Consider the following 16141-nt stretch of genomic DNA (forward strand, 5'->3'; position numbering starts at 1 on the left):
CAAAATAATTAAAAAACAACGGATGGGAGCTATTTCTGATCGAGAGTGAAGTCATAATTCCGCAGTTTTATCCCTCATATAAAGCTTTTCTTTGAAGTAAATAGGATATAAAAATAAATTAGAGATTCAAAGCTATCCATTAAAATTCATATTTAGAAAATTGAATCAAAATCTGATTTAATACGAATGATTATTTTCACACAAGAAACACAATTTTCACGTCTAAAGGTGTTCGAACGACTCGCTCAGAGCCTTTGCCGCGCTCCCAAAGTTTACAGCTTTCTGCGACGTCCGCGTAGAGTCGATAAAAAGGAGAGCGTACATGCTGCGCCAAACACATCATTTCGATATTGAGATCTAAGAGGTTGTTGCTGTGTAATCTGAAAAGACTGTTAATTCTCTTTGCTGAATTTTGAATTTTATCATTTTAAAGAAATTTTAAGATGGCTGAATCTGAAGTTGTTGCTACTCCTGCTGCAACTCCGAAGAAGGCGAAGGCAGCAAAACCTAAAAAGCCTAAATCTGCTCCATCGCACCCAAAGGTATCCGAGATGGTAAACACTGCCATTTCGACGCTGAAGGAGAGAGGTGGATCCTCTGTGCAAGCAATCAAGAAATATGTAGGAGCTCATTACAAAGTTGATGTGGACAAGCTGTCACCTTTTATCAAGAAATACCTTAAAAACGCAGTTGTTTCTGGTGCTCTTGTGCAGACTAAAGGAAAAGGAGCTTCTGGATCTTTCCGAATAACAAGTCAAAGCAAGGAGAAAGCTGCCAAGCCAAAAGCAGCCGCATCTAAGCCCAAGAAAGTTGCTAAGCCCCCAGCAGCCAAGAAGGCAGCTAAGCCCAAGGCAGCAGCGAAGAAAGCAGCCGCAGCCAAGAAACCCAAGCCGAAGTTGGCCAAGAGCGCGAAGAAGCCCAAATCTGTGAAACCCAAAGCACCCAAACCCAAGAAGGCAAAAGCTGTAAAGAAAGCCTCTCCTAAAAAAGCGAAGAAGTAATTTTTTTTTCGTACCATGGACTTAATCGCATTGTATATAGACATTCTCGTTATCATCAAAGTGAGAAACCAGATGTTATTCCGGTAGAAATCATCTGAATTTGTTCCAGCGTGCTTGGACTCCCTTGGATGTGTTCATCGTCGTTTTGGAACTTTCATCCGCCATTATCATCACTAAATAATCATCATCATCTGTGCCAGCTCCACATAACAATCTGGACATTTTCCCCTTTTCTCGTTAAGGACATTTTTTTTTTCCTTCAAATTTTCAGTTCTTACATGTAATATTGTTAGAGTAAGTACAATGTTTTTCTTCTTACAAGTGTAAGATTCCATAAACCTGTTCAAGTTTTAAAAAAGTAAAGTAAGAGAAAAAATATCTCTTAAACAGATAACATATTTTGATATTTTTACATTTAAAGATTTGATAAGATTTAAAAGTTGAAATCGTAATTTTTTGCTTGGAATTTATTTCACAGATGTTTGTTGTCATGATGTAAATAGATCATTTCATTATTCATTGAAAAAGAAATATTTTAAGATGTTTCCTGCCATGAGCACAATTTATTTTGTATTTTTAAATGTAATTTTGTGTGCGTCCATATTGCTTGAAATTTTTTAGCTTTGTAAATACAAAGTATGCTTAATGAAACCATTCTCTTGCATCAGTTTAGAAGTGTAATTTGTAATGCCTAAAGATTAGGATAAACTGTTCGAAGAACGTTTAGTACAATGCTGAATACGTAATTTTAATTTATTTTCAGAATTGCATAAATATTTCTTATCATTTGTCATTGGAATTTCCTAAAAAGCATTTGTTGTAAATGGTCATATTTTATAATAAAAATGTTTGTTTGTGAAAATTAGTGTTGGTTAGTGTTTTAAACATTTAGGTTTAGGTAAATGACATTTTTATTATTCCTGGCTTTGAATAATTTTTTTCATAGCATTAGTATTCCTGTGATGATGGGTTCCTCATGATTGGTGCTGCCATCTATACAAAATTCAATGAACTGAATTTTTTGTAAGTTTAAATTTTGATTATGTTTTAAACTAGTTACTTCTCTCTGTAGTCTTTGCATCATGCATTGATTTAAATGGTTAATCTTTTCCATAATGAGTTAATTCTTAATATCATACATAGAATTGTGAGATAAGGTAATGTAAAATTTTAGTAACTCAATTCTTTTAACTTGCTGTTAACAAGATGATTTAAATTATGATAGATTCAGAGCATATGGCTGTAAAATAATATAGTTGCATAACTTGAAATATTAGCCGATTAATATGTGATTAGTTTTTCTGTGGCTTTTTTTTTTTTTTTTTTTAAATGACGCTATATAGTGAAAGTTCTTGCAGTTTACTAACTCAGGTGATCAGCATTTTTGAGAAAGTGTTCATGTAATATCTCTTGGAATGGGGAAAGTATTCTACTTTTGGGCTAAGGAAATTTAGTTGATGTTCTGATTCACCCGAGATTTCAGTTCATTGGAGATTTTAAAGTTATGTGTAATTAGATATGCATCAAATCAAACCCAAATTTCAAAGCTTTATTGTATTTTGCCAAACTAGTTTAGACTTGCAATGAATGCACTGAGGTTAAGAACTATCTTGTTCCAAAATGTGTATACAATTTTGCTTTTTCCAGAAACGTTGCGAGTATGGCAATGCAAGCATTTACTGTATTAGGAGTGGCCAACCTTCCTGGAATACATTTGGAACCAAAGTGATTATGTATCAGTGCATTTAGTTCATACATAGGCATCATACATAGTTCTAATTTTATCAAAATTCAAATTTAATTCCAGAAGAATTGTTTGATCACTTAAGCGTAAAAGGAGAATTAATGCATGTTTAAATGAAGTTCAAAGTGTGCAATTTCATTTTTTTCTATGTAATTTTTCTGATCGGTTACCGAGCTTATAGCATTTAACAAAGACTTGACCAGTGTTTAATAAGTTCATCATGTAAGGAATTTATAAATGGTATATTACAAAGTTTATTGGAGAAAGTGCAGAATCACCCACTGCTTGGCATGTTTTTAGGACTTGTACATACTTGGTATCCATGTACACATCAACATATTTTCACTTTAAAAAAAAAAAAAAAATTCCAGAATTGTACAAAAATGGCACTGCACTCCCTTGACTTGATCTATGTACACATTGACCTATTTTCACTTAAAAAGTAAAAGAAAATTGACAAAAATCCAATTCTTACCTTTGTAAAATGCACCGAACCGTAGGTGATTCTGCACTTATTATCCAGTTTATCTACATGATCATACAAGATTAATTGCCAACATTAATTCAATATTTAATAATTTTTATGGTGTTTAAATGCACTTGTAAATCAACTGGTTTAATCCTAGTATACATGGGATTTGGTAACATGATTCATCAAATAAGGCATTTTAAATTTGCAGTCAAGCTTTAGGCTATAATAGGTAAGCCTGTTCAATATGCACTAGGGTTACTCCACAATCATGTAACTAATGTTTGCATTATAGAATCTAAAACTACTCTGGAATGGTCATTTCAGTCACTTAAAACTGTCACATTCAGTGACATTGAATTTTTTGGTGAAGTAAAAATCTCGAAGAACAGATGCTGTTAGTACCCCTCATATGTTTTGTTTTGTTGTTAGCTTAAACAACAACCTCAAATGGCAAATAGCTGAGTCCAGTAATGTCAAGTATAGCATTTAAAGATTGTAGTGCTTTGCAAAAGGTATGCAAGGTCTGGCAAACATCAAATAACAGTGGAAGAACATTTTGGAACTAATTTTTGAGATGATTATATATTAATTGAAGATATGATTTTGTTTTATTGGTAGATGATGAAATTTTAGTCCAAACATTCCTACAGTGAGCAAATACCAGAGAAAACTGGAATTAAATAAGGGTGAAATGTCACAGAACAAAATAGTAAAGTAAAAGCTAGCCACATGAATGAAGTTTGCAGTTTAGGGAATAATTTGCAGTGGGCATTTGTCAAAAAGATGCTTGCAGCAGAAATAAATTATGTATCCTTACTGGGAAAACTTTTTAACCCCCTTACTTGAGTTTTCATCGATGCAAAATTACAAAAATGGATTGCATAACTTAAAAAAAGGATTTAGGATAATAAATAGAGTACAAAGCAAATATATTTAATATCCAAATCATGATATATTTTGTTAAATAAGTTACACCTCATATTTGCCAGTGGGTTTGAGGGTTCAATAAAGTCTGAAGCTCCATTGCTGTGCAGCATAGAAACATCTGCATTTCTCCTGTTTCAAGATTTGTAGTAGTGTATTAAATCAGTGGTCTGATGGCCTTCAAATACTTTTTCTAAATTAATTAGCATTATTATGGGTAGAATTTGATGATTTTGAAATGAATTTCACGTAATCTTCACAACTAAAAATGAACTTGTATAAAGATCTAGAAACGGAATTAATTAATTTACACTATGATATAAATTTTATTCAAAGATATGAAGATGCAAAATTAATTTTTATTACCATTTGACAAAAGATAAATATCTTCGGTTGGAATGCCTCAGATAAATTTCCTTAGTGGGAACATTGCAAAAAGTCTACAAAAAAAAAAAAAAAAACTGCCATTTAGTATCTTTATATTTGTATGAAGCTACTTCCTAGCAGTTTTTTTCCAAGGTTACAAACTTATGGGAATCAAAATGTAATGTTGTGACTGAGAAGTGTAGTAAACATTTATTACGTACAAATATGCATTTTTTCTGTGTGCTTCTTAGAGAAATGCAATAAATAAAATAATAGGTTCCCAATATTTATTTTCAAGGGTAAAAGTATAGTTTAGGGTACCACTTGGCGGTACATGGATACCGATTTTGTGCAATTCTTTGACTCGTTATTTTGGCTTGCAAAGCGGTGATTTTTGTACACAAAGCCAAAATAACAAGACAAACAATTGCACAAACTCTGTATCCATGTACACATCGACTTATTTTCACTTAAAAAAAAATCCTCAAATTGCACAAAAATGGCATTGCGCACTCCTTTGACTTTATCCATGTACACGTCAACATATTTTCACTTAAAAAAAAATCCCAGAATTGCACAAACTTGCATTGCGCACTCCCTTTACTTTGTCCATGTACACATCGATATATTTTCACTTAAGTCAAAGGAGCACCAAATTCTACAATATAGGCACACAAAAAATACATAATCTCAATAAAATAACATAAGAAAGGAAAAACATGTTATACATTTAAGCACTACCAAAGTCTGTTTATTCACTTATCGTGATTTTCGAATTCACTTCGTACACCCAGAGCCACATAAAAATCAAAATATAAATCATACTCAAATGACTTTTTTTCAAACCAGGTACTCTTTCTGATCAAACACTTCACATAGTGACCATCTGAACCTTTCTTCCTACAAATCCATCTAAACTGTTTTTACATTTGACTAGACACATATCCTTCCTACATACAGGACACTTATAATGGCTACTATGTAAACCTTCATTTACACACCAGTGAATTAAAGCTCTTTTCCCCTTTCGCTCCAAGTCGTACAGAAACTTCAAATTAACCTTACTACATTCGGCCATTATACCGTCTAAAGAATCAAATTAAAACACACCACAAAAAATGCTTACAAAACATCCCATGATTCAAAATTTCCCAGAATCATGCACCCGATTACGTCACAATAGGGTTTCCATAACATTCAACTACTCAGGCTACCATAAATGAAACAACAACTTGGCGATAAATCAAACAACAACTTTGCCATAATACAAGGGGTACCATAAAGTCTACTCTACCCATTTTCAAGTTTTGGAGTCAAGCCTCTGAAGGCATCCCTCCCCTTAGGCAGATAGCCCTAGTGTGCTTTGCCATAATTAAATACACCAACACCACCAACTCTTGGGACGTTTCTGTATATTTCTTTCTAGTTCAAATTTTAAAGGTAAGTTATTTAGTAGTCAGTTCAATGTATTACAATTGTTTGAAAAACATCAGTTTGAAAATTTTAATATTTATCTATCAATATGCTTGAATTACAGATGTTTTGACAAATATCTAGTAAATTTTTTAAAAATTTAGTTGCAAAATTTGTTAACTTACTTTTAGATCGTGCATTTGGCATGCATGCAGTATGAGACCACTGCATCAAATTATTTTAAAAACAAGAGCTGTAGATTATGCTGAGTTTATTTAACTGTTCAAATGGAGTTAACTGCATATCATGTGTGTTTTATTCACAACACCTGAACTTAAAATTAATGGTAATAAATGTCTATGGTATTGGTCATTAGCTAGCACAATATATATATATTGCAGTTAATTTTATGGTTTTTGTTTTTAATTACTAGGTTTATAGTGCCATATTATGCAATAAACAAATAGGTTCCAATAGGTATCTTCATTTTGTAACTAGAAGTATGTTTATTTAAATGGTAATTGATCCAAAGTACTGCAGTGCTAAGTCAGATATCCAGACTTAAGTGACGCTGTAAATTTGGGGGGGGGGGAGTTTGGAACGTTAATTTCGTGAAATGGTTGTGAAAGGAACTAAAATTTAGCAAAAGAATTGAGTGTTAGCATTTGTTTTATTAAACATTTATTCTAACAGTTAATGTTAAAAAGAAAAACATTTCTTATTCAGTTGGAGAGTTCTACTATTTAAGTTCTTTAATCACTGCTTTGAAAAATCTCACTAAATAGTCAACAGATTTTCATTCTTAAGAACTTTGTTGCATTATCAGCAATGTTATTTTCTGGACTCAAAACCATACTATGGACTTTGCCATCCATTGATTGATGAATGGCAGGCTATTTCACTAGCCATATATTCACATTTTTTCCAAATTCTGCTAATTCAAAAAATTGAGGGTAATTTTACATCCATCTTTTACATTTCCGTATCTTCTCGGTGCCACATGTTACCAGTTTGCTTCTTTCCTGACACTATCATGTTTTTTTATATCTAATCATTTTTTAAAATTAAAATTAATTTTCACAATTTGGGATTTGCCTAGAGATAAAGTGTCTATCCTGCCTCTTTAAGAAAGAAGTACAGTACAAAGTCCGGACTCGTCGGGACTTCGGCGATTCCGGATTTGCGATTTTCCCCGATATTAGATCATCGGTTTAAATCTAGTAAGACGGCATGTAGAAATTATTATATTAAAAATATGAAATTGTGACTTATGAAATAATGAATAACTTATGATCTAAAGGGTATCAAAATTCACAAAAAAAAAAAAAAAAAATGTAAATTGTTTAAGCTGCTTTGTTTTTTTGTGCTAATACTTTCTCTTTAATTCTGTAGACAGATGTAATCTCTTGTTACATTGTTGAAGTCCTGTAACTGCTGTTTCGAGAATTCCGACTAACTTGTCAATAGAAATTTTCTTGTTTTCAGTAACTTCTCTGTCACTTTCTTCACTAACGGTAGTGGTATTTTCTGGGTCTAGAACCATACTACAGATTTTGCCATTCATTAATTGATTGATGATTGAGAAGCATGGTCATCACAATGAAAAACTTCATTTATTACCACTTCTCATTTCTTTACAAAATCCGTTAATTGGAAAATTTCACCTTTGTTTTGCGATATCCGAAAACCTTTAAAATTAGCGGCTATTGTCATCAAATTTAGCTATCGTTCACTATACATATTTGGCTAGGCATCATAAGCTTGGCGACTAACGACAAGTTGTTCTGTTATATTTTATCCTACTTCTATTGCACATTGAGACAATTAAGTCTGAATTGTATTAGTTTAGTTATTTATTATACTTATGTCTATTTCTTGCACATGCTTTTAAGGCTTATCAGAGATCTGAATAAGTAAATTCCCATATATACTTAAGCCTCATTGAGGACAGGCGCTAGATATCTTATCGCCTGATGCAGTCTCTGTGGGTTCTAAATTCTGTGATCGGTGCCATGCAAGCCCTGGTTCTGGGTGTATGTGATTCTTAATTCAAATAGCCCTAAATGTAATCTTTGGGTCTATGAGTATCATCAACAAAGTCTGTTTTTAGCATATGGAAAGAAATTTTTGGTAAATTTTTCCTCGTCAACATTTTTAGCACATTTTACTTATATCTGTAATCATCGCCAAGCGTAATGTCGACATAAAAGGTTACCATACAGCTTTATTATTCAATTACTAACATAAAAAATTGTTTAGACATTGCTACATGAGTCATTACTCAAGCTGTCATGTTTTAATAAACATGCAGTGATGAAAGGAACGTATAATAAATAATGATTTGCCAGGTTGGCGTCAAATCAAAGATATATCTATGTGGAATGTTTTGGTTTGAGATGTGTGCCAAGTAGATATGCAGCAGCGTAGCCAAATTACTGATCGTACAAATTTATGCTAAACTGATTGTTTCTTCAATAACAAAGTATTTTATTGTCGAAGTGAAATTAAGAATCGGGACTCTCCAGATGTTTTATTATGCGTGGAGGGAGGGAATTAAATGTGCATGCATAAAGCCTACGAGAAAACGTTGTTGGTGGTTTTGAGGTCCGGATTTTGGACTTTATACTGTATTCTGTATCTGCAAGAAATTAAAATGACTTGAAGCTGAAATGGTGATATTTTTACGATTTAAAACAAAAAGTGTATGATCCTTAAAAGTCCTCAAAACCAATAAAAGGTCCTTAATTTTACTCATCTGACATTTCTGTCTTTTTACGATTGCCATTTTGAGTGTGAATTAATGGTATGGAGAAATATTTTTGTGTAATGCATTGACAAATATGTATTTAATGGGTTCATGTTTGAATACTTTCCTATTTCTTGGTATAAATGGTGGGTACACGAGTTCTAGAAGCAGAAGGCCTTGTTTCGATTAAAACATTTCGAAGTTATTCTTTACTTGTGTGAATAAAAAGTTATAAAACAGTACATCAAAAACAACTTTTCCCTTTTGGGGATACGAGCTCTTTTATTATGCAGTGCTAAATTTGGCGATTTCAAAATTAGTCTGCGTACAAGAGTCCTATAATTGCTGTGTCGAGAATACCGACTAATTTGAAAATCGAAATTTTTTTGTTTTCAATAACCTCTGTGTCACTTTCTTCACTGTCGGAAGCGAATTATAATGACGAGCAATTTGATTTAAATCATATCAAAGAAGACGGAGTACATTGAGATGAAATACTACATTTAGTAAGGAATTATAAGCCAAATAAAATAAAAACGTGACCTGAAGATAAGGATAGTGCTGACAGATCAACTTCCAATTCATTGCGTGCCGCGGCGTCCCCCCCCTACCCGCAGAGCAGTGTGAAATTGATAAACAGATTTCGGAATGGTTAGAGAAACAAAGGATATGCCTTTATCCATTTTTTGCAGCAATTCCACTTTTTGTTTGATGGACATCGAAACATGCTTTCACTTTGTAGATCCTTTGGTAGCTCCAGAATCGGAAATTCTTTTTGACATAATCTAAAGTTCAAGCTTACTTTTATAAAATTGCTCTAGAAGTCTGCAAAAAATAATAAGCCGGATCCAGTTAGAAGATTAAGGAGCAACGCAATCTGCAACATTAACTGAAATAGATAATTTTAGCTTAGCTTATACCATCCGTTATACATTAAATGCATATGTGCAGAAAGTTTGTAGCTTTGAGGTCCGGATTAAAGACTTTTGACTGTACTATATATCTTAAGTCGCGCTTTTGAGACATGGAAAACTCAATTTGAATTTCCTATGTTGGCCCAGTAGAACGGAAAATATAGAACTGCCACCCCCCCTTTTTTTTTTTTTTGCAGTGTACATTGTTGAAACATTACTAAATTAGGAGATGAAGCAAAGACTAGTGAGAGCATTCATTTGTTTATTAAAACAAATAAACCTAGAAACAATGCTAAAGAGGAGGAACTTGATGTAAATTAGCTAAAATATCTGGAAAATTAGCGTTATTGGAGAACTGGATTTTCTAGAGGCATTTCACATTCAAACACTCTTGTTTTAGGAGATTATAAAAATTCTGTTGTTATTCCCTTCTTTCCATCAATTAGCTATAAAGTTGCACATAATTGTGCAGAAATTTAACTTTCGGGTTGGTTATTCTCCCATCAATAAAATTCGGAGTTCCATACTCAAGGACCCCATTCCGGATATGAATTCCTGGGGTATTTATAGGATTCCTTGCCAGTGTGGTTTAATTTACATTGGCCAAACTAAGAGAGCCTTAAAATTTCGCGTCAAGGAACATGAGGCATATGTTAGAAAAAAGGAAACACAGAAGTCTTCTGTTGCCCAACATTATTGGTCCGAAAATCACACTTTCAATTTTTCTGTTGCCAAAATAATTCAAAAAAACGTCTTCCATTGGAGAACTGGATTTTCTAGAGGCATTTCACATTCAATCTTTCTGTTCTAGTTAATGATTCTAATTCCAATCCATCTTTGCCTTTGGCCTTTAAAGAAATTATGTTTTAGTTCTGGTTTCATCAACAGACGGCGCCACTAGCTTATTTTCTGTCCAGGCTTTCTTATCTTATCTAATCATTATATCCTATCTCATTCATTTGCACTTTTGCAGCTGAGGATGGTGGTTCGGTAAAACCATCGAAACTAGTCCCGTGAAAATTTGAAAATATAACGCTGATTTTTTTTCTTTGACTTCTGAATTAGTATTTGTTCGATGTGTTATTATGTCTTAATTAACCTGCACATATATAAAAAAAAACCTCTATATGTATGGCATTTGCTTTGTGGTTTCAGGGCACGACCACTGCCCCAACTAGAGCATTGTGTCACAATGGTCTAGAGGCTGGGTGGTCGTGCCTTGAAACCACTGCTCTTCACAATGGCATTTGCTTGCTTCTCAAATAGGAATTTTTTTTTAAACCTGGATATAGATTAGGGGTTTTGAAATCACAGTTATTTTATTACTAAACAATACATGCACCTGCCTAGTAAAAAGGTCTTTCTTTTCCAAAGACTTTTCTCTGACCTCAACACACTTGCTTCCCAAGCTAGTATTGTGATTTTATAAATTATTTCCTGTGGTTTAAATTTAATGTAAATATACTTTGCTGTAATTAAAAATAGAAATCGTGTAGTTTTATTTAAATTAAAAATATTTTGAGACGAAATACGAATAAAATAAGTATGAATGGGAACGATTGATCCATCCATACCAAAGCCAAAACGACAAAGCCCCCCCCCCATTAACATAAAAAAACCACAAATTTCATGCACCAGATAAAAAGAAACTAAATAATGCTGGACATACACCAGTGAAATTTAGATCCAATCAGTGTACATTTTGTAGCATAAGGAAGAAACATCATAGAAGATACATGTGCGAAACGTGCAATGTGGGTCTATCCATATACCAAAAAGACAAAACATGCTTTGAACAGTGTCACAAAAAATATTTGTTTTTTGATATTTAAAAAAGAAAACACTGAATCTTTTTTTTATCCTTATTTTACTGGGTTTTTTTAATCCATGTAGCCAAATGTCCTTATTATGTAGGTACTTATTCTTTCACTGCTAAAGAAAAATTACATAAATGTTTATTTTTTAATTTTTTCTGATTTTTAGTTTGTAAAATAATGTAAAAAATATATATATTATGCAATTCTTACATGCATGTTTTTTTTAATTCGTAAATTTCGTCATTTATTGAAAACGCCACATGGAAAAAGGTAAGTTTTTTTCCCCTACTACCTAGGTAAGTTTCGAAGTCCTAGACACGTGGTGGTTTCACAGTGCGACCACCACCCACAAAACAATGGGATTTTTTTAATTCATATATTATTTGTCTCTAGGATCACAATATTCAATTTCTAGTGTTTTTTGTTGAAAAAATTATAAAAATAATATCACGCGCATCAAAGGGATAAATATTTGGCAGACAAGAAGAATCTTGTGAAAGCCATTGGCATGCAGTGCATCATTGAAATTTCTGATGGCCTAAAAGGAACTTTTAAATCACATTCCTATATGATATTTTATTTAATAATCACTACTAATAACCATTAAATGATTAAATGATAGTGATTTTTTGGGGGGGGTGGAACATCATTGTCTGTAGAGCTTTATTCAGTAGCATCTCATCTTCTTTGCTGTACATTTTACAAAAAATCTTACCTGCAGTTGTTGCTTTTAGCTGAGAAATCTACGTTTTTTCACTGTATGAAGCTAAACATTTTTTTTTTTTTTTTTTTTTTTTTTTTTAATGTTGAGCTTTTGCCAATGCAGGGATTTTCATTTTAAAAATGTCCCATTTGTTGAGTTAACCTCTAAGTGGCAAGGCCTAGAATATATGGCCTAGAATATTTTTTGTGATATCTGTAAGAACGTATATATACGTGCATATTAAAATATGTCAAAGAAATTAAGGCAATTTATCAAAAGAAAACAAGTCCAGGTATGAAACACCAGGAGAGTTTTTACATTAAAATCAAAAAAATAATTTGTTCTCATACTAACTTTAGGAAATTTGTGCTTTCTTAGTGAAAACCCTAGCCGCTTAAAGGGTTAAATAAGGCACAATTAATTATTTTTTTCTTTCATTTCCTGATTTTTTTTAATTTGGAGTGTGAATTTCTCTAAAGTATGTTGTATTTTAATATGTTGTGTTGTCAAAATATTGACGTAGTTGGAGTAGTGTTGTAGGGGATAATTTTTTAATGGTGTTGCTGGGATGTCATATTATATTGGGACAGCCTGTATTTGTATGTTACCATCTTGGAAGTTTTTCTGTTTGCATTTAATGTAATTTTAGTTTCTCAGATTGTTCAAAGATCCCAGAAATTCTTCCAGTATATTTATTTTAAACTAACAAATGATATAAGCAAAATATTGCACTTTAAGGGTCAGTTGTAACCACAATCTTTAGTTTTATTTTTTAAATTTATGAATACCAAACATTATTAAAAAAGTAAACTTCCTGAGTTAGATTCTGTGAATTCATGTCTGCAAAAAAACACCAGTAAATGAACCAGCCAGTTATCATTTAGCTTTTTTGAGAAAGTTAGAGAATCTAATCCTTTCAGTTAACAGAAGATGTATACTAGTTTCACATCACATCAGTTTAGATATAGATGAAATTTGTGTGCATTAGCCATACAACGTCACCAGGCACAGTTCAAAAAGCCTGCAGTTGGAAAACTACACAGCAGTGAAAGTATTTGGTTTAGTTTCGCTGAATACATTCATCCAATTAAATATTAATGCTTGGATTCCTAAATGGCATTATAACCATAATTCAAACTATCCTAATTTTATTGTAAACACTGCCTTTATAATCCAATTTTAATTCCTTTGGGATGCTCTTGTGAAGCATACGTTATTTCAATGTGTATATGAATGACATCTCAATCCTCACTAGGATTTCTTTTCCTTTATTGAAATTTAGAGGATTTTTTTTTTAAACTTTCTGAACATTTATTGGTTAGGTTAGGTTAGATTAATTAAGGAAAAGCACATAACATCTCCAGGCATAAGGGTAGAGAAATTGATCTACAGAGGGTGTTCACACATTTTTTAGACGATGTATTTTGTATTCACAAAACTAAATTGAATAAAATTCTTGTGTTTTAAATGTTCTATTTGACATCCCTTATTCTGAACTATCTTTCGACACCACAATTTCCAGGATAAAAATGCCTTTTGAAAAGGCAGAAGAGATATTCTATCCCATTCCTCCCGAGTCCTGTTAGGGTTTTGGAACAACGTTTGGATAATGCAGTTTTTAAAAGTCCGAAAGCACAAAAATCCATAGGTGACACATCGGGAGATTTAGTAGGGATATCAGCGAAGGGTATGGCCTTGATACCAGTTTTTTGTTCCATTTATTTTAGGAAATTTACAGTGGATTTTGATGTGAGCTTTGTCCTGATGGAGTCTCACAGATTGATGGCACTGTGGGTAAAGCGATGCTATTTCATTCAGAAAAATTGGCGATAAAATATGTTCCTGATAGTATTTGGAGTTAATCTTGACATTTTTTTGCACTCTCTTTATTTTTAACTTGCTATTATAAAAAAAACCAGCAACAATCATGAATCCCTTAGAAAAATTTTCTTTTGATTCTTGAACCCATATACTTAAATTTTTTTTCTCCGCTTTTATGATAATAAATGGCTATTTTTTTGTTACAATCATTTAAATATACCCATGCTTCATCTATTGTGACAATTGTTTTCCATTTTCCTTTGGTTAAGTGTTTCTCATATAGAATTCTGCAGCGTGTCCTGCGTTGAGCGATATGCTTTGGAAGAAGACGATGCACATTGTGTTTTTTCGCTTTCTTAAGATTTAAATCAACCTTTATCATTAAAATGCTCGGTGTTTACAGTGGACACTGATCATTTTAATGATTTTGCAACTGTGCTTTGACTAGGGAATTTTCTTTTAACAATAAACAACGTACCTTTGCAATAGTCGAAGATGTCCATTTTTTCCTTGGATACATGTTTGGAATTTTTGTCCCACTTGAGGCTCCAATTTGACGTTTTTTTCCTTTCTTGTTGATGATATTACCTATCGACGCTTTAGTTATCACAAAACCATGACTCTCACATCGTTTTTGGATAAAGGAGTATGCATATTTCTCTTCGGAAAGAGCGTAAATGTAGCCTTCGAACCACTGCTTTGTTAAATTCGCCATTTTGATTAAAAACAAAACTTTCAAGACGATAATTTTGACTTTTAAAAACAGTACATTTGCAATTACTTCTTTTGCAGCAAACAACTTTTTATTACCGCTTACCAAAATCGTCTAAAAAATGTGCAAAAAGCCTCTGTATATTCACATTACACATAGAAAACATCAATGAAGCTAACCCGTGTGCTGGATTTGAACCACGGGTAAAATACCCACTATTCCTATAAAACAAGATGAATGGTTAGAGTGTTTGTACTGTTAGATCCATTATTTGATTTAACTGAGAAATCAACTATTGTTTTTATTTGCAGTTATTGCTGAATGGTGTTAAACAAACTGGCACTGTCATTTCATTTTCTGTTGAAACCAGAATGATTACAGAGTAAGCAATAAATTGTGTTCACATCTTCTGAATTGTTATTTTGTTTATATGAGGTAAAATAAATAAATTAAATTGATTTTTAAAAACATAAAAATCTTTTGGAGGAAAGGTGACCAACTTTGTAATTGCAATCAACTTGTCGATAAAAATTTATCATGACTAGTTAATATCACTTTTGCAAAATTTAATGCAGTTAAACCTTTACAGATAATAAATGATGGTGGTAAGAGATAAATCATATTAAATGCACTTTAAAAATGTTTTGTAATAGCCATTATTGCAAAAATTTGCTTTAGAATCAACCTGTCAGATATTTCTGAATTAAAGTTAGCTTGCATACAGACTAAAAACAAAAATCCAGGAACAAAAGTGAAAAAAAAAACTTTAAATGATAAAAAATATGCAAACATTAATAATCACTTAATCAATTCACAACAAATGACATAAGGGCTGTCTTCCTTATGAGGGATGCTTTTGAAAAGCTAATTCTACTATTCTTGAATTTATCTTACTCATGGAAAAATCCATACAACCAGCTTGTTTGCAGGAAATCAAGCCCAAACAAGCTACAGAGTTCAATTTTCTTATCCACTTCAGGTACCAGAAATATAGAATAGCTAGGAAGAATTACTAAAATAATATCTCTAAGATAAAATCTGCATGTTTTACTTAGAGAAAGATTTTATTTGTCATCCTTTATTAAAAGTTGAAATGTGGAAGATAGTATTAGAGTCTAAATAATATAAAATAATGTATTATTAAAAAAGAAGTTATTTTTTTAATTGCTGATGAGAAAATATATTTTCAATAAATGGGAAAATTTAACTAAAATAATTAATATAATCAAACCTCCTTGGAACTAAGGCTTTATTCTGCTAAATTGGAGTGCACTGATATTCTACTTTAAAGGTTCAAGAATGCATTACTGTTAAAGTCGTTCTAACCTTCATTAAATATCCTCCTAAGGAGTGTTTGTTAATGGAGGTTTGACCATGTAGCAACAGAATTTGAAGGGTATGGGGAAGATTAATAAACTGGAATTGCCTAGAATTAATAGCTGAAAAGTCTGATTAAAAATAAAGTTTTTTTTATTAAAAATAAAAGAGGCAATATATCATCTGACATC

The 16141-nt window shown here is 32.2% G+C and overlaps 1 protein-coding gene across 1 annotated transcript; it reads left to right on the forward strand.

Moving 5' to 3' along the window:
* Positions 1-325: 325 nt before the first annotated feature.
* LOC118203802 (histone H1-like) lies at positions 326-1863 on the forward strand. The gene has a single exon (XM_035376096.2). It carries the CDS (start codon positions 444-446, stop codon positions 999-1001), a length of 558 nt encoding a protein of 185 aa, XP_035231987.1. The 5' UTR covers positions 326-443; the 3' UTR covers positions 1002-1863.
* The last annotated feature ends 14278 nt before the right edge of the window (positions 1864-16141 follow it).

Source organism: Stegodyphus dumicola, chromosome 5 (genome assembly GCF_044657685.1).
Source record: "Stegodyphus dumicola isolate Sdum_Otavi_A_Nest chromosome 5, ASM4465768v1".
Classification (NCBI taxonomy): domain Eukaryota; kingdom Metazoa; phylum Arthropoda; class Arachnida; order Araneae; family Eresidae; genus Stegodyphus; species Stegodyphus dumicola.

Excerpts from the sequence above, each read along its gene's own strand:
- LOC118203802 (XM_035376096.2), top strand. The coding sequence starts at position 444 with ATGGCTGAATCTGAAGTTGTTGCTACTCCTGCTGCAACTCCGAAGAAG.